The sequence below is a fragment of the Anguilla rostrata genome, chromosome 7, assembly GCF_018555375.3.
Source record: "Anguilla rostrata isolate EN2019 chromosome 7, ASM1855537v3, whole genome shotgun sequence".
NCBI lineage: Eukaryota > Metazoa > Chordata > Actinopteri > Anguilliformes > Anguillidae > Anguilla > Anguilla rostrata.
In genome coordinates, this window is record NC_057939.1 from 32128649 (window position 1) to 32152589 (window position 23941).

The 23941-nt window shown below is 40.6% G+C and overlaps 1 protein-coding gene across 10 annotated transcripts in view; it reads right to left on the minus strand.

Annotated features, from left to right (window-relative positions):
* The window catches only part of pigg (phosphatidylinositol glycan anchor biosynthesis class G (EMM blood group)), a 213505-nt gene that overhangs the window by 151231 nt on the left and 38333 nt on the right, over window positions 1-23941 (minus strand). For 7 of the 10 annotated variants that reach the window (XM_064341952.1, XM_064341951.1, XM_064341953.1 and 4 more), the window contains 2 exons: window positions 6906-7118; window positions 6342-6559 (listed from right to left, as the gene is read on the minus strand). In XM_064341952.1, coding sequence (XP_064198022.1) covers window positions 6342-6559; window positions 6906-7118 — 431 coding nt within the window. Of the gene's footprint in view, window positions 1-1183; window positions 1315-2344; window positions 3761-6341; window positions 6560-6905; window positions 7119-23941 lie in introns of those variants that run through there. The other 3 variants (XR_010331011.1, XM_064341959.1, XM_064341958.1) reach the window with 3 other exon arrangements.

A 23941-nucleotide genomic window follows, 5' to 3' on the forward strand; every position in this document is an offset into this window, starting at 1 on the left:
CCGGTCTTCATAATCTTTTTCACAAAGCCCATGCTAATCAATGGGTTATGTCACAGCGACTTTATCCATTTTGTTCTAGACTATGGATCCGACATGAATTGCCTGCTTGCCACTTCAGACAGAGTCAGTGCATGACTGCTGTCATTATTAGCTAAGGTGCACGCCACAGACGATGGAGTTCAGCTCAGAATAGGCCAACTCGGAGTGCTCTAGCTAAGTTTTCGGTGATTTCCACCGACCAAGCTGGTGTTTTTTTCCGCCCTCGCTTTACTGGATCCGACACGTAATCATAAATTGAATGTCTATCACTTTGGACAGTCAGTTTGACTTGCTGCTGTCGGTGTGCTTATCTGCTGCTGCCTGTCTGAAACACCATCCCTGGACATAAGTCTCCCTTTGTTCTTATCTAATATCTGTTCAGAACTTTTGAAAAATTTAATTATTCAAACTTGGAGAAGCTAGCCTGATTTTGTAAGTTTGCATTGTGTCTCCCCATGTTAATTAATGGACATTTCGGTGTCCTAATGTTTAGGTCTTATTTAAATTTAATAAAGTCTACAGCCAAATTGAGTTATGTTTGCACAAAAAAGTCAGTATTTTTATGCTAATTATAAGGGTTTCCACAACACGGTAATGGCATAAAATAGTTATAACAAACTTGGTAGTTGGCGAGTCCATGGTGATTGTAGTCCACCTCCGAAAATGGCATTGAGAGGTTTAGAACAGTTGAGATATTGGGGTACAGTTTTACATGGGAGAGCTGACTAATGCAAACATAAACTGAGCGCGGTGCCTCAGTAATTTGCTATTTTTTGACAGGAACACTGCTTTTAAAGCCATTTGATATGTGCTGAATCTGTACTTGAATAATACACTCCAACAATGTGGTTTGTATAATATATCAAGTTCTAAACATTACATCTACATGAAGTTTAAAAGACTAAATGTCTGCATATGAATACATTTGATTTTGAAGAATATTTATTTTTCAGCTCCAATTCTTCTTTAACGCCATAGGCAAAATCTTTTTACACCATTGTTTAAACTTTCAAAAAAAATGGTCATGGGAATCCAGGAATGTGTCATGAAATAGTCATTGAAAAGTTTCAATGCGAAAATTTGTATGAACATACCTTTGTAGTATGTTTAATAACATAAGTTTTGTGTTTCAAAAAACCAATGATTGTTTTCAGGTACTTTTTATTTTGGCTACAAAAATTCCATTGGGGCAATCAAATTCAATGACCTGGTGGCCCAGGTGGCCAGAGGGGAAAAATGTGCAAAGTCTAAAGTAGATTTCCTCCTTCATCATCGCTGAAAGAAAGGGAAGCATCCCTTCTTAAAAATGACACAATACCCTACTAAACACAGTTCAGAACTTGTATGACAGCATTCCAAGAGAGACTGAAGCTAGCTGCTCTGAAGGCAAAGCATGATCCTTATTAGTTATTTAATGTTTAATATTAAGCAATGTTTCGATTTTGTCCAACTCTTGTAATTTCCAAAGTACTATGATCAGAAGTAATGCAATAATATGGTTAATAATGAAATCCTTTGTGTTCTGAAGAATGAAGAAGAATGTTAAAATGTGCACTTGCACCATTTGCACTTGCCTAGGCCATCATTATAAAGATTTTGCTCTTAATTCAACTGACTAAACTGTAAAAAGAGCAGCATAAGGCAAAAGTTGGATTGTTAACCCTCTGGGGTCTAAGGGTAAAATGAGGCACACTGGTGATTCCGCGATGCTCTGACATTTGTGTAAATTTCATCAACTTTATATACAGTGATTCCAAAGTGTTTCATATCTTTGTTTTCAGCACAAACCCAGCTACAAGAATATGGCAGCAGTAAGTAGGTCATAATCATGTGTGGATTGTAAACTGCTCTAAAATCACACAAATTGTAAACAGTAGTTTTGAACATGCACAGGAATGTTGTAATAAAACACACTAAACAATTGTGAATAAGAATTTTGGTCACTGAAATGTGTTCATCAAGGTCTTGGGTATCAAAAGATGACAAAATATTTTTGCAAATCCAATGAGAAATATAAAATAAATTGCTAAAAGTAAGTGTTGTGACTATTATTTTTCAACACCAGGTGAAAATGGGAGGGCTAATGGCCTTTCTGTAATTAATATTTATTGAGAAGGAGGACCTGCCTGCTAAGTAGGCTATTCACACCTGGCCGCATGCCTCCCCACCTCTAAGACAAAGACTTTTCACAAAGCAATACACAGTGAGCCATTTAGAAGACAGAAACACAGACATCTTTTGATTTTGGTACATTCATTGAAGTAAATTATCTGAATGGGAGATGCAATTCACACACATTTCCAGGTTATTTCAGAATCAGAATCAACTTTATTAGGCAAAGTGCATAATATAAAAGAGCATTTACACAATATAAACCCAATATTTCTGCTTCACACACACAATTCGACTCCAGAATGGTTGCCACAAGTGCCTTACAAAACAACAAACACAAAAGCCAATGAATATAAAAAGTGCTTAATGTAAAAAGAGCATTAAAAAGAGCACATACACAATATACACCATTATTTTATATATTTTGTGTATAATCTTTCAAAGTTTCAAGTGCCATTTTGCAAAACAGTTCCTGTCTGGCTGAAAACACAGGGGGACATCACACTCCTTGCACTTCCATGGAGTGTTCTGTTTTTTCCTGAAGTCCATCCTGCAGAGTTTGCATGTCTTGCGACCAATTGAAGCCACCTTGCTGGCATCCAGAGTCTGTGAGGCTGTAGGCACAGGCACATGACCATAATGTTACCTGATCAGCATCTCTGTAAATGTAATAGAAACAAAATTGTTAGGAAATGTGACATCAAATCAAACTTTATTTAGCACATTCCCATCAACAACAATGTGATTTACAAAAAAAGGACAAACCACTAACTAATGAAAACAAAACTTAGAAAATGTGGCAGTTATATCTTATACAAACAAATAACCGAACAAACACAACCAGATGCAGAGAGGTAGCCTATAATTTTGAGATGCAACGGTTAGTGTGGAAATTTACAAACGCGCACATTACTCGATATTCCTACAAACACACACATAAATTGCAATACAGTACACATATTTACAAATAATAAAAGCTATCAACGAAACAACATTAGCTAAACTCAAGCAACTCATAAATAACTAACAATGCCTCAATCTGAAGTAGGTCTTTTTAGCTAAGTGGTTAGTTTATTTCCCGAACTTACATGCAATATGCTAATATCGATTGTGCGAGGACACCCAGTTTTAGAATCCTAGCCACGCCAATACACGCCACGCATAGGTTATTTACATACAGTGATCAAATAAAATACAGTTACAGTGCAATTTTTTGAGATGCAGTATTGAATCGTTCGTAGTGTGGGAATTTACAAACGCGCATATTACTGGATATTCCTACAAACACACAGATAAGTTGCAATACAGTACACACTACCAATATTATCGTAAGAAATACACTTACTCATGAAGTTGATCCTCAGCTGGATCAGTTCGCAGTTCGAAATGACACCGTTCTTCATCAGTGTCAGCTTCAGTGTCCGGACCTGATGAGTTGTTCGCGTCTTCATGGTCGCTCTCCCACAAAGAACCTCCAGTCCAGTCATTCGTGCCATTTTCCGAAATGAAATGTAAGGATTGCCCGAGAAGACGTGGGCTATGCTTCTGTATGACACTTTATCCTTGTTTACAGTAGGCGCTCTCGCACATCGAACGCATCGCCCCTCCCCTGCCATCGATAGCAATTAGCATGTCATTATCTTGTGAATGTGGTCTGGGCGTACTTACTGCCGAGCGAAAATCACATATTAATGAGAAAGACTTAACACATGGCAATGGTCTGTTTGATCTAATTTTAAATAGCTTAAAACAATTCATATTATTTTGTCAATTGACACATTGGAATGCCACGATTCTAAGGTTTATGTCAATGTCTTTGTTGTGTCTGTATGATAAAAGCTTGCAAAGTTATTCATCCAAATAGCAACGAAATCTTGTTGAGCTCCGCCGGCGGAGCTCTCGACCCCAGAGGGTTAAACAAAACCTCACCTGGATTGTCCCTAAATTTAAATCCTGAATGTTAAACTTAACTGCACTGTGGATCATTCCAAGCTTCTCATTAATTAACCTCTTAAGGCACAAGCCAAATATTGCCAATCCTTGCCCATTTAGGGGGTACCCTATTTAAAGCGTTATAACTCCAGATGTGAACACCACAAAGACTTGAAAAATGGCTTAAAAGAAGCACAATTTACAATACTAACGCAGATTAGTTTATATTCATAATTTTGGAAGAAATAAAGTGCCACAAATGCAATTGTTTTGACAAAAAAACAAACATAAATTTGCACTTTTTAAGTTTGCAATGAAATACTGAGAGATTGCATATATACAGGAGGTTAAACCATACATGTGCTAGGTCAAAAACTTCTTGACCACAAGTTCATAAAATCTAAGGGTGGATATGTAGAACTACTATAGATGTATGAAGCAAAAACTAAGCAGTGTACCCAGCATCTCCAAATCTATCCAAAATGTCTAAATTATGCATTGCTGTAAATCATAACATATCCACGTATTTCACTACAAATCAACTGTTTTGACTCACTGTTGCATAATTTTCAAATGGGAATTACAAGCTTTCAGTCAGTACAGTGGTCTAAAATAGCTAGGTGTCCAGAAACATATCCAAAATCTCTCCAAAATTGAATAAAATGCTTTTTGTCCACTATAAAGCATATAAATGAGCCCCTTATGAGGGTTTAAGATGAAACATTGCTATGAGATTTAAAAAATAATGCAAAAATATTGTCACACAATGCGGTACAGTACCTAAATGTGTAATAATTAACTTGTGTGTATTTCTATACTCTGTACTCTCGTATGTTTTCTTGTATGGGGATGAGACAACATGAAAACAATTTTCACCCGTCCACCACGTTTTGGCAATGTTCCAGCTCTGACGTCATCACTGTTGCATGCTTCACAAAAACTATTACACTTCCATCTAACGCTTACATTACAATGTGAAATATTTACATTATATAACACCACTAACCTATTTAAAGATACTCAATTTCAAAAATAACGTATATAACCGAAATATTTTGAGCGCTAATACTTACATAGCAATGATGAAATCTCCTCTATGTTCAGTAGATGGAGACAGAGACGGTATCAATGATATTGTTGTATTCGCTTTTGTTTTGCTCCAGAAAACGATGTCAGCTAGGTCTATCAGCAAACATATGGCTTAGCTATGTTCAGAAGTCCTCAATAATAATAGTATTTTCCAAGAAATTACGAAATATCCTTGAACACGTTTCGTTAGGTGCATCGTATTTGTCTGCTAACAGAGTGAATGCGTAAGTGAATGCGATGCTAAGAATATTTTCTGTTACGCTGACCTATAAAATGCTATTCCAAAAGCAGAATTAGACATGTTATACATCGTTAGAAAGCTTATACTCTCGCCTACTGAATAAATGAATTGTCAATCAAGTCAGACTGTACTAAAAAGGGCGACGGCCCCGTAAACAACAGGTGTGGTGTTACGCACAGCTATTTTGGAAGATACCCAGGCGTCACAGATGCACGTATATTTCCCAAACGGATTGTCCAAGACAATATATGACCACGCAGTCTCAAAAGGGACATCTCTACACGCAAAACCAACAGTAAGGTTTTATATTTATTCAATATTTAGTCCCAGATATTGACTGTAGAATGACATGGTATCATTTTAAAAAACTTTTTCTCGTTTATTTCGTTATTCAGTGAGCAGCGTTTTCACTGCTGTATAGGCATATCTTAGGGCTATTGTCGGGTTTATCTTGTTGCTATGACGGAATACGATTTTTTAGTGGTGAAAGAATATTTTTATGAATGCCAAGATAGACAATATTGTCCATTATGTCAAGGGTGGGGGGTGTTTTTTTAGATGAGACTGCAGGGAGGGGGTGCGTGTTAAATGAACGACCAGAGCGACAATGGTGGGGCTGCGAAACTCCGTTTTCGGCATAGTTGTCATGTATCGTCTACTAATGAAACTGAAACAACGCGTTTCTGTTTTCATCTCACACGTTGGTTGCAGTAGCACCGAATGTTTGACTTTAGTAATCTAGGCACGCGGGGCTGTGCGCTAAGAGGTTAAAACAGCTATAGTCAGTCAAGTTAACACAGGTTTTGTAACAATAAAAAGAAATTTACAACAAATACTTTTCTCTGGCACAGCAAGCAAGTCACAAAAAAGATAGGTGTCACCTATGCTCACCATGAGGAGTGAACCTTCAAATCTATGCTCAACTCACCTGCAGGACCAAGACCATCCCCACAATCATGGAGTACATGTCATACTTCCCCAGCTGCTTGCTGAGGGCAGAACTCAAGGCCTTCAGAGCATCCACGTACTGTCTCAGAACCTTCCTCCCCAAGTTACTCAGCACCTCTGATGTGTTCCCCTCCAGGTAAAGTTTAATCCAGTTCCCATGCGATTTCTCTGCAAAGTGGAACTGTTCATAGCCTTCCTCTGCAGAAGAGAGACACAATGACATACAGTATGCTTTGATGGTTTCCAGTGGGGCACTGCAAATTCCAAAAAGGGTCAAGATGGCATGAGAACATAGAGAAAACTACAGTGTGTCAGTTCAGTGTGTGTGAGTGCATGTGAGTAATAAAGTGTGTGGGGAATATAACAGGTTTTTGGGAGAACACCCAATTAAATTTGAGGGTTAAGTGTAATGACAAACAAAAAATGACAGGACGTGTGAATTAAAATGAATTGAGATGAGGAATTCACTTCTTAATGGTTTGTGGATGTTATTTTAGTTTGGGTAGTTTTTTATGGACATATTTAGAATACAGGCATGTTTAACCTTTCTGGAAGTTGGGTGTGCTATCCTTAAGAAGGCAGATCAGCTGGAAGCTGTTAAGGTGCATGAAGCGAAGCTGGTCCCGGAGTGAGGTGTGTTCGAACACAGGCGAGATGAGGCATCCTACATTGTTCTGGGAGATGGGCAGACCAAGGCCAAGAGCCAATGTGGGCAACACATCCACCTGCTCCACGGTCCCAGGATTGTCCATGCCCACTACAGGAAAAAAGTGCATCTTATTCACTGTTCCAAAGGAATGTAACTTGAAAAACAAGATAAAGCCCAAAATGTCATTTATTGTTCACTTTCCCAGCACACTGATCGATTTACCTTGGAAATTGCCAGTCTCATGGTATGAAATAAATCATGAGTGTTCACAATAATCCAAGTGCTACTGTAACCTAGGCTAATTCACCTGATGCAAACAGCTTGTCTTAATACCCACCAGTCACATCTCATTGCTAAATGTAGTAGTTTTACTACACTTTTACATTACTGCAAGAACCCCTCTGTTGGATATTTCATCCATATTTTAGTATTTATAGGTCATAGCAGTCAACTTGGTTAATCAAACAAGTAATTCACCAGTTTTTTGTTGATTTTGTTGATTCTTCCCAGTCTTATGGATAATTCATATCCAGCTACAGAACACCAAAGTTCATTCACTCCCAAAATGTCCAGCTCTTGGGAAAAGTGCTCTCATTTTCTTATCGAAAGATTTTAAAAAGAACAGATGGGGTGTCCAGGAGTTTGTAACACTGGGTAAGGCTCATGATGGTGGCAACGACAATAATGAGCTGCGAATGCTTGCACAATCTGGTCCCATTTAAAGAAACAACACAATTATTTAATTATTTGGTACCACGATACTACTAGAAATAAGGAGATCCAAAAGGAATCTGCGATCTACAAAAATATATTTTTCCCACTATAATCTCTAAAACTGGAATAAATTGACCAGACTTTAAGTGTACTAGGTCTGACCTAACGTCTAGTGACTTTGAAGAAGATAAGCCTACCAGTGCTGTAGTGGTTAAAAACAAAACAAAAAAAATATTAAAGCCGCAAGTGGCGTTGGGAGGGGTCCAAGCATTGGCACCATCGCGCCCCCTATGGAGCGATTTTAAAATGGCTTTGTTCTCATGATCATATACCTTCACCCAACATATCTACTGAATATCATGATGATTGTATAAAAAATTGATGACTTATGGCCAATTTTGTGCTAAGAGACGCTGTCGGATGACAGTTGCGTCGCCATGGATGTGTCCTGGCCGCTTCCGGTAAATGCCTTTACTATGTCGTAACACTTAGATGGCCCAGCGTGTATGTACAGCTGCAATGCTTCCATGCTGCAACTAAAAATAGTGTCACACTAGTGTTGTCATGGTACCAAAATTTTGACATATTCCAATCCATTGCTCAGCTTAGCAGAGAATGCACATTTCAGAGCGCCACAGAGACAAATAGAATATTAACACATAAATACACATTTCAAATAATAAATACACCATTGAGAAAAAACGAAACAAAAGACGAAATATTAACCCGCGACCTGCGCTTATCTGCCAATGACTTTATTTAGACATTGGCAGATAAGAAAAATTTTGGTTACGCTGACCTATAAAACGCTATTACAAAAGCAAAATCAGACATGTTATACATCGTTAGAAAGCTTATACTCTCACCTACTGAATAAATGAACTGTCAATCAAACTAAATTGTACTAAAAAGGGTGACAACGCCGTAAGCAACAGGTGTGGTATTACGCACAGCTATTTTTGAAGGTAGCCTGCCCAGGTATCACAAATGTGCGTATATTTCACAAATGGATTGTCCAAGACAATATATGACCACTCAGCCTCAAAAGGGACATCTCTACGCGTAAAACCAGTGGTAAGATTGTATATTTATTCAGTGTTTAGTCCCAGATATTGACTGTGGAATGACATGGTATAATTTAAAAAAAAACTTTGTCTTGCTTATTTCGTTATTCAATGAGCAGCGTTTTCACTGCTGTATTGGCATATTTTAGGGCAAATGCCGGGTTTATCTTGTTGTTACGGAATATTACATTACATTACATTACAGGCATTTGGCAGACGCTCTTATACAGAGCGATGTGCAACAAAGTGTATAATCATAATCAGGAATAAGTGTGTCGAAAACCCTAGAAAGAAGTACCGTTCCAAGTGCAGGGAACAACCACATAGTTCAATTTGGACCCTGTAGGTTAAACTGATTAACACTAACACAAACAAGTACAGCAACAACGCAGTCTATGCGAAAGTACAAGCAATAGTTAAGATGAGTTAAGACTAAGTCACCTACGAAACAACTACCTAGTTACAACCCTAACCTTAGTTAATTTAGAGATTAAATTGAGAATACGATTTCTCTCAGCATAATGACGGATTCAAAGACCAAACAAACTTACCTGATGTAGTCTTCAAATGGATCCATGCTAAAGAAAAGTAATGATTCAACCTCTCAAAAAGCTTTTACTAACAAACTTTTAGTAACAAAAAACAAAATATCAACTCGCCACCGCCTGCTACCTGCGCTCGGAGTACCGTATTATTTATTTATTTATTATTTATTGGCAGACTACAGCATGAATTGCGTCTTTTGTTTATATTCAATATTAGAAATTGCAGCGAGAAACTGCAGCTATAGACACAAGATAGTTAATGTTATGGTAGCAACGGAACGAAGCGGACTATACATGTATTGCCATCATTGTTTTATTATACCAGCGTGTTTTCGCGCATTTGCACAGAAACTCAAAACCTACCAATAAAATGGTTTAGCTATTTCTCAGCATAATGACAGATTTAAAGACTGAACGAACTCACCCGATACTGTCTTCAAATGGATCCATGCCAAAGAAAAGTAATTATTCATCCTCTCAAAAAGCTTTTACTAACAAACCTTTAATAGCCTAGCATGCACTCTGGCTGGCACGGTCTTCCATTGCTTCTCTGACGTTCAGACCCTCCCCTCACTGATAAAAACTAGACCCTACGGTGTCGGATTACTTGCGTCGCCATGGATGTTGCTTGCCGTAAAGAAGTTTACTAGATGTTGTAACACCTAGATTTGGAGCTCCAGGTCTTCCGCACCCCAACTAATAAAAAAGTCCAAATGGCGGGCAAACAATATGGCGGACATAGGTGCTCCCAATGGCAAAGGTGTAGAGCACATTCAGATGCATCGGTCGATGAAGTTTTGTGTTGATCTGACTCACGGTGTGGGAGTTATGACCTTTTAAACATGACCCTTTGTTATAGCGCCACCATCTGGCCGACATAGGTGATTTTTAGTACCTGAGTAGTGGGGGGCCACAGGAATCCACCTACCAAATTTGGTTGGTCTACAACTTATGGTTGCTGAGCCTCAGACATTTTAGTGGAGACAGCTTCCACGCCCCAACGAAAAAGTTAAAATGGCAGGCAAACAATATGGCGGACATAGGTGGTGCCAATGGCAAAGTTGTAGAGCACGTTCAGATGCATAGGTCGATGAAGTTTTGTGTTGATCTAATTTATGGTGTGGGAGTTATGGCCTCTTAAGCAAAACCCTTTATTATAGCGCCACCATCTGGCCGACGTACGTGATTTTTAGTGCCTGAGTAGTGGGGGCCCATAGGAACCCACCTGCCAAATTTGGTTGCTCCAGGACTTATGGTTGCTGAGCCTCAGACACTTTTGGCGGAGAAAAATAATAATAATAATAATAATAATAATCCTAACAGATACAATAGGGTTCCACCAGCTTCGCTGCTTGGACCCCTAATAATCCTAACAGATACAATAGGGTTCCACCAGCTTCGCTGCTTGGACCCCTAAAAAACAGGAGGGCAAACTCTGCATCTGTTCATTTTCCACCCAGGCACACACAACTGGCGCATCAGGTGGCCCTACCTTTGCACTGCAGATTTTCACCGCAGTGCATAAACAAGCTGACCCTCTATTAAGATTGACAATTTAACCCCTTCATGCACATGCCAAGTCTGTGCAATCCTTCCCATTTTACCCTATTCAAAGCTTTACAACTCCAGATGTGAGCATCACAGAGACTTGAAAAAGGGCTTAAATGGAGCAAGACATTTGTACCATTTACAATACTAACTACTAACTTAGATTAGTAGTTAGGAGCTGCGGTTTTTCTGGATAAAAAGCACTATAACGTTTACATTTCTCAACCAATTTCAATGAGTCGTTTTTATATTCAAGGTTTTTTTTTTCTACTCTACATAGACCATAAACCATTGAATATAAAAACGACTGAAATTGAAATTGGTTGAGAAATGTAAACGTTATAGTGCTTTTTATCCAGAAAAACCGCAGCTCCCCCGTTTACTTGCATTTGTTTTCAGGCCAGTCTTGCCTAGTCCAATATGGCGGCGACATTGACGTACGATCCAAAGGCCAATGCGGCGTCTATGTATACATGTCTATGGGCACGCCAACGTGCCGAGATTACCGAACTCAGACATTCAGTGCTACTGCAACCAAAGTAAAAACAGAAACGCAAGATAAACCCAATAGCCCTAAGATATGCTAATACAGCAGTGAAAACGCTGCTCACTGAATAACGAAATAAATGAGACAAAGTTTTAAAAAATGATACCATGTCATTCTACAATCAATATCTGGGACTAAATATTGAATAAAGATACAACCTTACCAATTGGTTTTACGCATAGAGATGTCCCTTTTGAGACTGAGTGGTCATATATTGTCTTGGACAATCCATTTGCGAAACATACGCGCATTTGTGATGCCTGGGTATCTTCCAAAATTGCTTTGCGTAATACCACACGTGTTGTTTACAGCGTTGTCACCCTTTTTAGTAAAATCTGGCTAGACTGACAGTCCATTTATTCAGTAGGTGAGTATAAGCAGTCTGAGGCATGTGCGATACTGTACTCTCAAGCCCGGTTTTAACTGAGAGAGACGTACTCTGAGAGATAACATGTGGTCTGCTGATAGGCGAGCTTGCATTGACAGAGTTTAGGTCCTGTCCCAAGAATGTTACATTGCTCTTGGGGAGGTTTACTCTGAAACCAAGTCAGTATTCTGACTCCCATTAGTCTTAACAGAGCCAGTCCTGAATGGAACACCCGTGGACTCAGGAAAAGGCCAAAGGATGGAACTGTGTATTCATAGCAATGACCGTGATGGGCGAAGTGGAGAAATTTCATGTAGGGAGATAGATGCCTACTTGGAAAAAAAGCTTCTTTCAGATCGATTGACGTGAACCAATCGTTCTGACGCACTGAACGTAAAAGAATGCTGTATGTTAACATTTAGAAGTTTTATTGCATCAAATGTTTGTTTAGCACCCTGAGATCCAAGGCAGGACATAGAGAGTTGTCTTTCTTTGGAACCAGGAAGTAATGAGAATAAGAAGCCTTTATCAGATATAGCTTGGTGGTGTTCTGCACACTGAACATGGGTAACACTACCTGTGTAGCTAGAACAGTGTCTCCCAATGGTGAAACTCCCTGGGAGTTGACAGGGGAGACTGAGGCTGGAGGACACTGGAACTGAAACTGGTTCCCCGGCCACAGCGAACAAAGGGGGGGAACCCCGGGCGAGGGAGGGGCTGTCCACCTGAACTAGAAGTCTCCTCTTCTTGGTGAGTGGAGAGAGGGGACATGAACATGTGTCCATGGGGCTGGCTGCCTCAGAACATGGACTTACAGTGCCTTCAGAAAGTATTCAGCCCCCACATTTTGTTACGTTACAGCCTTATTGTAAAATTAATTAAATTCATTTTTATTCTCATCAATCTACAAACAATACCCCATAATGAGAAAGTGAAAACCGGTTTTTAGAAATTTATTAAAAATAAAAAACTGGAATATCACATTTACACAAGTATTCAGACCCTTTGCTATGACATTCAAAATTGAGCTCAGGTGCATGCTGTTTCCATTGATCATACTTGAGATGTGTCTACAACCCTGATTGGAGTCCACCTGTGGTAAATTCAATTGATTGGACATGATTTGGAAATGCACACACCTGTCTATATTTAGTTGAGGCCAAAAGTTTACACCTAGGCTAAAGACATTGAAACTCAATTTTTCATAACTCTACACATTTCATGTTACCGTACATTTCCTGTGTTAAGTCAATTAGGGTATCTACTTTATTTCCATAAGAGGTCATTTCAAAATAATAGCTAACAGACAGATGTATTTCAGCTTTTATGTACTATATCAGATTTTCAGTGGGTCAAAAGTTTACATACACTTTGTTTAGTATTTGGTGGCATTGCCTTTTAATTGCTTAACTTGAATCAAAAGCTTGGGGTAGCCTTTCACAAGCTTCTCACAATACTTTGCCAGAATATTTGCCCATTCCTCCTGACATAATTGGTGTAACTCCTTGCTTGGACACACCTTTTCAGTTCAGTCCACAAATTTTCCATGGGATTCAGGTCACGGCTTTGTGATGGCCACTCCAATATTTTCACTTTGTTGTCTTTAAGCCATTTACAACTTTGGAAGTATTCTTAGGATCATTGTCCTGCTGAAAGACCCAGTTGTGACCAAGTTTTAACATTCTAGCTGATGTCTTGAGGGGTTGCTTCAGTATTTCTAGATAATCCTCCTTCCTCATGATGTCAACTATTTTCTGGAGTGCGCCAGTCCCTCTTCCAGCAAAACACCCGCACAACATGATGCTGCTACCCCCATGCTTCACAGCTGGGATGGTGTTCTTCGGATTAAAAGCCTCACCCTTTTTCCTCCATACATAGCTCTGATCGTTATGGCCAAACAGTCCAATTTTTATTTCATCCGACCAGAGAACACTCCTCCAAAACACTAGGTCTTCATACTAGTGATCACCTTGGAGTCGGGGCTTCTTCCTTGCGCGACAGCCTTTCAGGCCACAGAGTAGTTGGGTTTTCTTAATGGTGGATATAGATACTTTGGTACCTGATGCCACCAACTCCTTCACTAGTTCCTTTGTTGTTGTCTGAGGTTCAGTTGAACCTTTCGAACCAAAGTTTGTTCAGCCCTGGGCGTTAATTTGTGCCTCCTTCCTGAATGATGCAGTGACTGTGTGGTCCCAAGATTTTGGGACCACACAGACAATTTGCATACAATTGTTTGTACAGATGCTTGTGGTACTTCAGTTGTTTGGAAATTGCTCCTAAGGAGGAACCAAACTTGTGGAGCTCCACAATTTTTTTTCTGAGGTCTTGGCGGAGTTGCTTGGATTTTCCCGTGGTAACAAGGGCAAAAAGGCCGTAGCTCTAAAGGTAGGCCCTTAAATATAGCCACAGGTGCCAATTAACTCCCAATTACCTCCCAATTAATACCTCCCAATAAGAAGGTTCTAAAAAGTAATTACATCAATTTCTGGAATCTTCCAGACTGTTTAAAGAGACAGTCAACTTGATGTATGTAAGCTTGACCCACTGAAATTCTGATATAGTGAATTAAAGCTGAAATAAATATGTCTCTAATATATTGTTTTAAAATGACCTCTGATGTGATCAAATCTGGCCATTACCATCCCGACAGTGAAGCATGGTGGTGGCAGCATCATGCTGTGGGGATATTTTTCAACGGCAGGATCTGGGAGACTAGGATTGAGGGAAAGATAAATGGAGCAAAGTACAGAGAGATCCTTGATGAAAACCTGCGCCTGAGCGCTCAGACTGGGGCAAAGGTTCAGCTTCCAACAGGACAACGACCCTAAGCACACAGCCAAGACAACGCATGAGTGGCTTTGGGACAAGTCTGTGAATGTCCTTGAGTGGCCCAGCCAGAGCCCGGACTTGAACCCGATTGAACATCTCTGGACAGACCTGAAAATAGCTGTGCAGCAACACTCCCCATCCAACCTGACACAGCATGAGAGATTCTGCAGAGAAGAATGGGAGAAATACCCAGAATACAAGTGTGCCAAGTTTGTAGGATCATACCCAAGAAGACTGGGGGCTGTAACCGCTGCCAAAGGTGCCACAACAAAGTACTGAGTAAAGGGTCTGAATACTTATGTAAATGTGATATTTCAGTTTTTTTATTTTTACTAAATTACCAAAAATTTCTAAAAACCTGTTTTCACTTTGTCATTATGGGATATTGTGTGTAGATTGATGAGAACAAAAATTAATTTAATCCATTTTATAATAAGGCTGTAACATAACAAAATGTGGAAAAAGTGAAGGGGTCTGAATACTTTCTGAAGGCACTGTAGCCCCCAAGCGGAGGACCATGTCAGGCAGGCCGCTTCCATTTGGGGTCAGCATGGATGGGTGATGGTTTCTTTGCTGCAGCTGCTGCAAAGGACATGTTGCCCCAAGGCTTAGGAGGGGGGTTTCCCTGCTGGCCTGGGGTTTTTTCCCTGGGGCTCGGCTCTGCCCTGTCTGGACACACTGGCGGGAAATGTGCACAACTAGGTCATTGACTGTCAAAATCTCCTGCCACAGTATAGGGGAAGGGCTCCCCTTCTCCAGCTGTTTCCCCATCTCCTCTATAGGCTCAGCTTGGTAAACTGAGAGGAGAAAGGAGACATTGAGGGCTCTGAGTACAAGGGCTGAGGACCTTTAGGGACCCTGGTGAATGGAGGCTGTGAAGCATGCACATGGTGTTTCACGTGCATAGCACTCACAGGAAGGACTGGAAAAAGCTTTTTCCTAGAGCCCGGGGGAGGGCCTAGGAATTTCCTATCATAAACGTCCCTCTCCTCATCGGTGGGGTTTTGGACAGTTGGCCATTCAATATTGAGATGGACAGCGGTGCTAGCTGTCCCCATAGCAGGTGCTACTTGTGTAGAAGGAATGGTGTCCTCCTCACCGGAATTATTACACGCAACAGGCACATTGTTGTGCTCCGACTCAGGTGCCTCATCCTCCAGTATAGGGGTACCAGAGGGAAAGGGGAAGGCCCACCATGTCTGGGTCGGACTGGTCAGCCCAGCTCAGGGTTGGAGGGCCTTGCGGGGGCCAAGGGGCCGTAGTGCTGTCGTCCTCTTTATCAGAGTCCTTCAGACTAAGGTCGCTGCAGTGGGCAGCAGCGGCTCTCAGTCTGCAGCACCGCAGCTTCCTGGGCAGCGCCAGGCAGTGGCTGCAGCTCTCCGGAATGTTGACGACCTCCTGGGCATGTTGAAAACCCAAGCACGACACAGAGAGGGTGGGTATCTCTGGCGGCGATGAGAGCATCGCACGCAGCCAGGAGAAGCAATGTAGTGGGGGGTTAACAGGCTTTTAAGCAAAGAAAATCAGTGTGTGCAGCTGGCTAAGCACTGGCAGGCTATCGTGGGTGGCTAGCTGTCCTGTTCTGCATGAATGTCAAATGAGGAGTAGTAGCACTGTAGTGTCCTATATGCTTTTACAGGATGGCGGCGCCTCCTGTAGCATTGGATGCGCTACTGTCTATCAGAGCAAGACTTGGTGCAATTGGATGCTTCTGAGGAGTTATGACCGGATGTCATTCCCCATAGGTGGATCTCAAACATGAGTTGATGAAACAGAACCTCCACTAAGTAAGGCTGAGAGAGAATATTGATTTCCATATTCATATCTTTCTATATTGAAATAAAAGTCTAGTGGAATGGAAAATATGGATTGTGGTGTTTATTCTGCACTTGGCTGTTTTGACGTTTAGTTGTAAGTTGAAGACTGTTACCGTAAAATATGCTATTCCTGCAAACCAGATTGTTGCGCTGTCTAGCCAGCTAGCTAGCCATTACAGCTAGCTTCTTAACGTCTACGTAGCTATATCAAAACTCTGGATATTCAGGGCTGAAATAATAGGCAATTCACCACGCAGAAGTGGTTACACTCAGAACAGCATGCTCTGAATTTGGCAAGAGAGGGGGGGGCTTCTTTCTCTCTGAGATTCTGTTCGTCGGAGCCAGATGCTTCAAAAATATTTTGTCCATTTTTTTTGTCCATGTCAATTTTTAATATGTCTGTTAGTTCCATTGTGTGCAATAGACAATATGCAGCAGGAGTGGCCGGTTCCATTCCTGGAGGTCCAGTGTATATGCAGGTTTTTGCTTCCACCAATGACCCTGGCTCAATTAGCTAATTCTGCACACCAAATGGGTTCCGTAGTATAAGAAACCACAGTAAAATGTTTGCTGAAGGAACATAAAAACAGCTATCACCCGTGATTGATGGGTTTATCAAAAAGTTTAGCTAAAATGTCTGAAGATATTAATTATTGGTCTAATTAAATAATTAAGAGCAGAACTTTGAGTGAAATCCAGAAACAGATACAGCCCTTCCTGCCTACCCCTGATATATATGTAGCTAAGCTATAGCCCACTGTTTTCAGTTTATATTTTTCAAAAAAAAAAAAACTTGGAATTTTTTAATTTTTTTATTTTAAAACTAGAGGAAATCGGTTGAAAAAAGAGCCTAATGCTAAAATCTGGGTGAAAATTCCAGGCAAAAATAATTGACTAAAACAACAACTAAAATAACAAAGGCAAAAGAAAGCAAAACTGAGTTCCAACTATTTCAGTTCACCGCTCTTAGCAGCTGCTCCTACTTCTCAGCTATGGTTCACTTTCTCCGTTGTGCTCAAACAAACAAAACTGTAACTAAAAGAAACTACATGAAAATCAAAACTCGCTCTCTCGGTGTGTGCTCCCAGTCTTGGCCCCAAACTGTGGTGAGGAACACACCTTTGAGCACCTGGGTTGATTAGTGAATGCAACCTAGGTGCGTGTGTCCTCTCCACCAGCCGGCGCAGCCGAGACCAATCCAGTTCACCACCAAATGCCACAGAGATATACTCAAGTGAAAATGTTTTTTTAGTATGTGAAAATGCAAATCCATTACCAAGTTCAGGCCTAAACTTGGTAGTTCCACAAAGGCCCTGTGGAAGAAAATGATGCGTTGCAAGAGGGGCTTATCTATTGAGTAAACCTGTTTAATCTGTAAAAAATGAAGGTAGTACGGATGTCTGATTGAAGCTGAGGTTATTGTCCAGTGTAATGCCAAGGTGAAGTCTCAGATACCTTGGAATTACACTGTACAATAACCTCAGCTTCAATCAGCATACCATAGACATCTACAAATGCTGTCAACAAAGACTTACAGCCATCCGTAAACTAAGACACCTGCCTGTCCAACCCCATCTTCTTCTTCTCCTGTACCGTAGCATTATTGAGCCAGTTCTTCTGTATGGTGCCATCTGTTTTTTCCATATGCTTACAATCACCAAAAAGAATAAACTCTTAAAAATAACTCATTTAGCCAGCAAACTCATTGGTAGTCCCACCCCCAACTTTTCCGATTCCGTCACCTCATCCCTGATTCTCAAAGCACTCACAATCACACATGACCCAGACCACCCACTCCACCAGCACTTTACCCCCCTTCCTTCTGGCCATAGATATAGACTCTGTTTAGCCTTTGCCATTTTATTAATGTTAGCTAGTTTCAGAGATGGCTACACCAGCGAAAGGAAAACTGTGAGAGCAGGATCTAGTCCAATCAAATTTGCTGTTACAAAAAAGAGCTTGCACCAGCATTTTCGAATTGCTTATTGGTCACACTTCTCAATCCAGGAGTCAGTGACAGGTTAAAATGTAATAATAGTGAAAGCTGATTAGCATTGACCCCACGTTGGCTCTTCATTAGAAGCCATTTTTTAAATAAAAATAAAGCATCCTGACATTCTAACAGCAGCTTTACTCAAAACAGCAGCCATCTATGTAAGGGATAATCAACAACAAGGTGGTCAACTATCAAGAAATAATGACTAACACGAAGGCAAAGAACCCCTCTGACGCAAAGTGGAGGTCATTATTTCTCAATAGCCAACCACCTCAAAGGGCATTATCTCGCTAACTACACGACTAATTGCCTTATGAAGGAAACTGATCAACAATTTCACACAAAATATTGATTTAAAGTGATTTTATTAGTTTGAAGTTCAATAAATTGAAATTGATATGAAACAAAGTTTTGTGTTCACATAGATAATGTAGGCATATTAATTGTAATGGCACTGGATGGGGGGTACTGGATGAAGATATGAGGCAAGTTAACTCTAGTAACGGAATCTTCTGGAGCAGCTGTACAAAGAACCACTGTATTGATAGCTGAAAGACAAAGTTTTTTTTTGCTCTGCCTCTGTGGCCTATTTCAGGCTCACTGTCACTGTCCTCACACAGTCAGTGTCAACAACTTTCATTTCCACCCCAACATCTGATACAGCCTCACAGCTCTTGTAACATTGTTACACTAGGTCAGTTTTCACTTCGTCATTGCAAATCTTTGTATGTCTTTGTACATTATATGACTTGGTTGTAGCCAACGTTAGCCAACTGAATTTATTACACAACTTTGTTGATTGCTCGATTCTTATTGGTCTCTTCAGGTATTCAGCAGTCAGATATTTCTGTATAATGGGTACTGCTACCCTTCAGCCTAGAACTATCAATCCATAGAAAGAAGTGCCGCAGCAGACAATTTGACTGTTGTTACTTTAACTTAAGAAAATCAATAAATCAGTTGTCATAAACACTTGTGTTGCCTAGTAAATCTAATCGGTATAACAATGATTACTGTTTGACTTATGCTAGCTAGCTATATAGTATATTTAGTCAGATTTACAATGGCGAAGCTAAAACTGATTTAGTGTTTGCCATGTTACAAGAGGTATGAGTCTGAATTAGATTCCGGGAAGGAAATTAATGTTGATGACACTCACAGCGTCGGGAGATTGACAGTGAACCAGAAATACAGTAAAAGGCAGAGTTGTCTTTCGGCTGTCGATATATATATATATATATATATATATATATATACATACATATATATAATATATATTACAGCTGTTCTACTTAGTGTTCATCGAAGTCAAGCAAGAGTTCATAATTAAATTTTATATCAATATGTATCACGGAGAGTCCGTTAACTTGATAGAGGGTTTTGCTTAACAACAGTCGAAATAGAACTAGTTTTGCTTGATAACAAATGGTCAAAGGGCCACGAAGGTATATTAAAATTTAAGCTGATTATGTTGATAAAAATTAATAACAGTAAAGGTAATGTATATTCATTGTTGGTAACTGTTGTATAAGGTAATTAGTTGTGTAATAAGCAGGATAATCCCCTCCAAGGTGGTCAGCTATCTGGGAATAATGACCTTTGTGGAGGCAACCCGTGGTGGTCATTATTCCCCCGATAGCTGACCATCTCGTCGGAGATTATCCCTTACATACTATTATAGTGTGGAATTTTTAAGAGTTCAATATATTCCGCCGTACTTTTGTAAGTAGAAAAATAAATGCAGGCACGTCTTCGTTTCAAAATAGGTAGTTTAATGTAGCAAAGGAACTAGTAGCTCTGTTACCCAAGTACAGATAAACAAAGAACCAACAAATGACGGAGACAGTGAATACTTACACCCTGTTCCTTCAAGGAAACAAAGAGCCAAATGGTTATCTTAAATGCATACACATCACTGGGAAGGGGGGGGGGGGGGGGGTAATGAGACATTGGGGGGAAGAAACAAGGTGTGGGGGAGTTGGACTGAAGTAGGGGGTAGACGACATCACACAATGGTACTGCACATCAAAGGGAGACAATTTGACTGGGCAAGGGGGTAGAGGATGTAGCACAAAGGGTGTGATTAAAAGGTAAATTTAACTGGGTTTGGTGGTAAACAATCAATGTTATCTGCAACTGGCCCACTACAATGTGAGACACCTCACTCAGAGGTGTAAACTGTGGCTCCCATGTTTTCCAACATATAGCAATCATAAGTCAATCGGACTTTTCTGCTTCATTCATGCCCATATCTTTATATAGAATGTAATAATAAACTATTCCCATTTTAACATGTCCCAAAGCTTCCTTGAAACTTGTCCACAGCTCCGCAAGCCATTGCAGCTCCTGGTTAAGGAGCCAGTGCATACAGACTGAGGTGCAGTGCTCCGGTCACTGTGATAGATATGCTTGCATCTCGGAGTCAGAGCCCTGCTGCTCACTTTGGGCTGGGTGCAAGTGTCACGGGCTGCTCCAGTAGCCCGGACCCACAGCAGAAATGCGCAGGGAGACTGACTGTAATTTTCACTTCACTTTATTATAAAAAGATGCAGTGCATTAAAACCGGTAGCAACTGGCCTTCGCAAGAGCCAAAGTGTGCATCGGCCCTTCCTTACCCCATCAAACAAACTCACATTTAAACTAACCAGGACCAATCACACAAGGACACCTACACACACTGAACACAAACACCTGACAATGGAGGATGGGTTTAACAGGATAAGATGAGGTGCTAATCACTGATGCACTGCCATGACCAATAGCTATTTATTGCATTAGGGTGATGAATGAATGAATGAATGAATGAATGAACATAAGGGTACCCTTAATACCTCCTCCAATACAGCTGACACTTATTCCAAACACATACAATAACCCATTAATAAACAAACATAAAAATACCATAAACATGACACCCATTCAGACTTGGCCACGCCCTCCCCTAAGAACTTAACCCGCCCCCTCTCTCCCCAGCCCACACTACCCAGTAACGTCAGAGAGCCAGGGGGTATCTACCATGACAGCAAGTTAGAAGAGACAGTTTTAATACTAGATCCAAGTCATTTATAAGAAACCTCTGTGCACTAAAGCTGCGTTTCCACCAAAATTACCCGGAACTTTCAGTCCCAGGAACTACTTTACCAGGAACTAAAAGGTTCCTTCAGCCAATGGTTGTCTGCGTTTCCACCGGGGTCTAAAGTCCCGCGAAGATTAGGCAAATTAGCCCACTGGCGTATGAAAAAGCGGCGTTGTCGTCGGTCCATCTGTCATATGATTTCTTCTGTAACCCCATACTACCACCGAAGTAGCCTACATTATTTTCTAATAACCGGGACAGCCCGGAGGGGTTTATTCCACTTATATACAACGGGTTACCAACAATGACTATATATGGTTACTTTTGTATTTATTGATTTTTATCGATTTAATCACATGGAATTGAAATATTCTTCTGCAGCCGTTTGGGCATATTTTACCGCTGTCAAGCAAAACTGTCGTTGGTAGTTGAACTTGGACCGTTATGCAACAAATAGGATATAACAGGCCAATAGTCAGATTGTAACTGTTTTATATATCCTCTCAAACACATTCATTATGTTTTTATGCGAACATTCGCTTTCATGTCTTGACATCCGAAGCGACAGAATGCATTCACATTTCCAATATAGGCTAACTGGCAACAACAGCAGAAAACATGCACACGTTGTAAACAATTTGCTGTTTAATTACTTTCTCACCGTCAATTCCATATAGGCTAATCGCAAAATGACAAGAATAGAACGAAAACTCGGACTTGCGTGAAAATTTAAATTAGTAGTGGTAGAGCCACCGTTTGTTTTCCTTTGAAGTTACTGCTAGCCGAGCAGTGAAGTGTGCCCTCCAGATGCGAACCATGCACCATAAATTAGTCCATAGTCTTCCTGGTCTTTTTGTGGAATTGAAGAATGGCAGAGTAAAATTACGGCAGTCTGAAAAAGCTAAAGGTACGATTACTAGAATGAACCTGTTATTTTACCCTGACAAAAAGTGCGGAAGGTGATTTCCAGTTTGCTTTTACTGTATCACCAATGTGAATTACGCAGAACTACCGCATACCTCACATAACTGTATCAAACGTTTTGAGTCAATTACAACGGGCTAAGTAAATCCGGAAGAAAATATTCGGCAACCGAATAAATCCGTTTGAATGTTTTAGTACGTAATATGCTGTCCCAGCACGAATGCTTAGCATTTTATAAAATGAATACTAAAGCAAGAAAAGAACAGAAGATCACACGTTATAATTCCAAGACGTTGGCAGGCTATAACCAAAAGTAGGCTACTGCGCCGCATAACATACAAGTTTGATTTGAAGTTATTATGAAAATAAATTGGTTTGCGCCTGCATATTTTCAAACATGGCGCCTGAAAATAGACACAAAAAAATCCTGTGAGTACTCGACCAATCAGAAATGTTCAGCGCTGCAAGCTCCACCCAAAAGGTTCCTGTACTTTCGGAAAGTACTACCCCACGAGCAGGAACGTTTTGGGGGGTAAAACAAAGCCCCCAGAACTAAATTTAGACCCTAGTTCCTGCGGTGGAAACGCACTGAGTTCCTCAAAAGGTTCCTAGTTCCGGGGTATAGTTCCTGCGGTGGAAACGCGGCTTAAGTGACAAGTTTCAGACCTGTGAGTTTCTAGTAGTAGTATCTAAGTAATTTACAAGAAACCTTTGAGTACTAAGTAACATGTTTCAGACCTCTGAGTTCATAGTAGTAGATGTCACTTAACCTCTGAGTACGGGGTCGGATACATGGCCGAGGACTTCAGGCTTCAGCACCAGAGACTCATGACTGCTGATACTGGATCTGGTGCAGGTCGCCAGATCTCTGTGTTCCACAGCAGATGCAAGTCTCAAGTCCTCTGAGAGTGCAGCCACAGGCTTCAACAAATCTTGAGACTGTATGGAATCTGTCATCGGGGAGCCATAAGTCCCAGAGATTGAGGCCAGTACCAGTGGTCACTAGGCCTCTGAATACCCAGCCCAATGTAATGTCAGTAAGATGATGGGTTCCATGGCAGATACAAGTCTCCAGCCCTCTGAGAGTGCAGCCACAGGCTGCAACTAGTCTGGAGACCATCTGGAATCTGCCACGTGTAGAACTCAAATCTAGACCTCTGAGATTGGCACAGGGTATCATGTCACAGGATGTCTGAAAATCTCAAATGTAGGAACTGTGTCCCCAGGCCCATGACCTCTGTACAAGTTTTAGACCTTTGAGTTTTCCACAAGTTAAAAGCAAGTTCCTAACCTCTGACACGAGGGTCCAAGGGAAGGTAGCCGGCCTCGGAGGCACTAGTACACTAGTCAGCACCAAGGTGTATGTACTATGTAAATACTGGGTACACAATGCATCCACTCAAAGCTGCACAACCCTGTCTCACCAGTGATGATAAATAAATTTCCTTACATGTTCAAGGACAGGTGATCTTCAGAATTCATTAAAGTCATTCACTTCATTTCA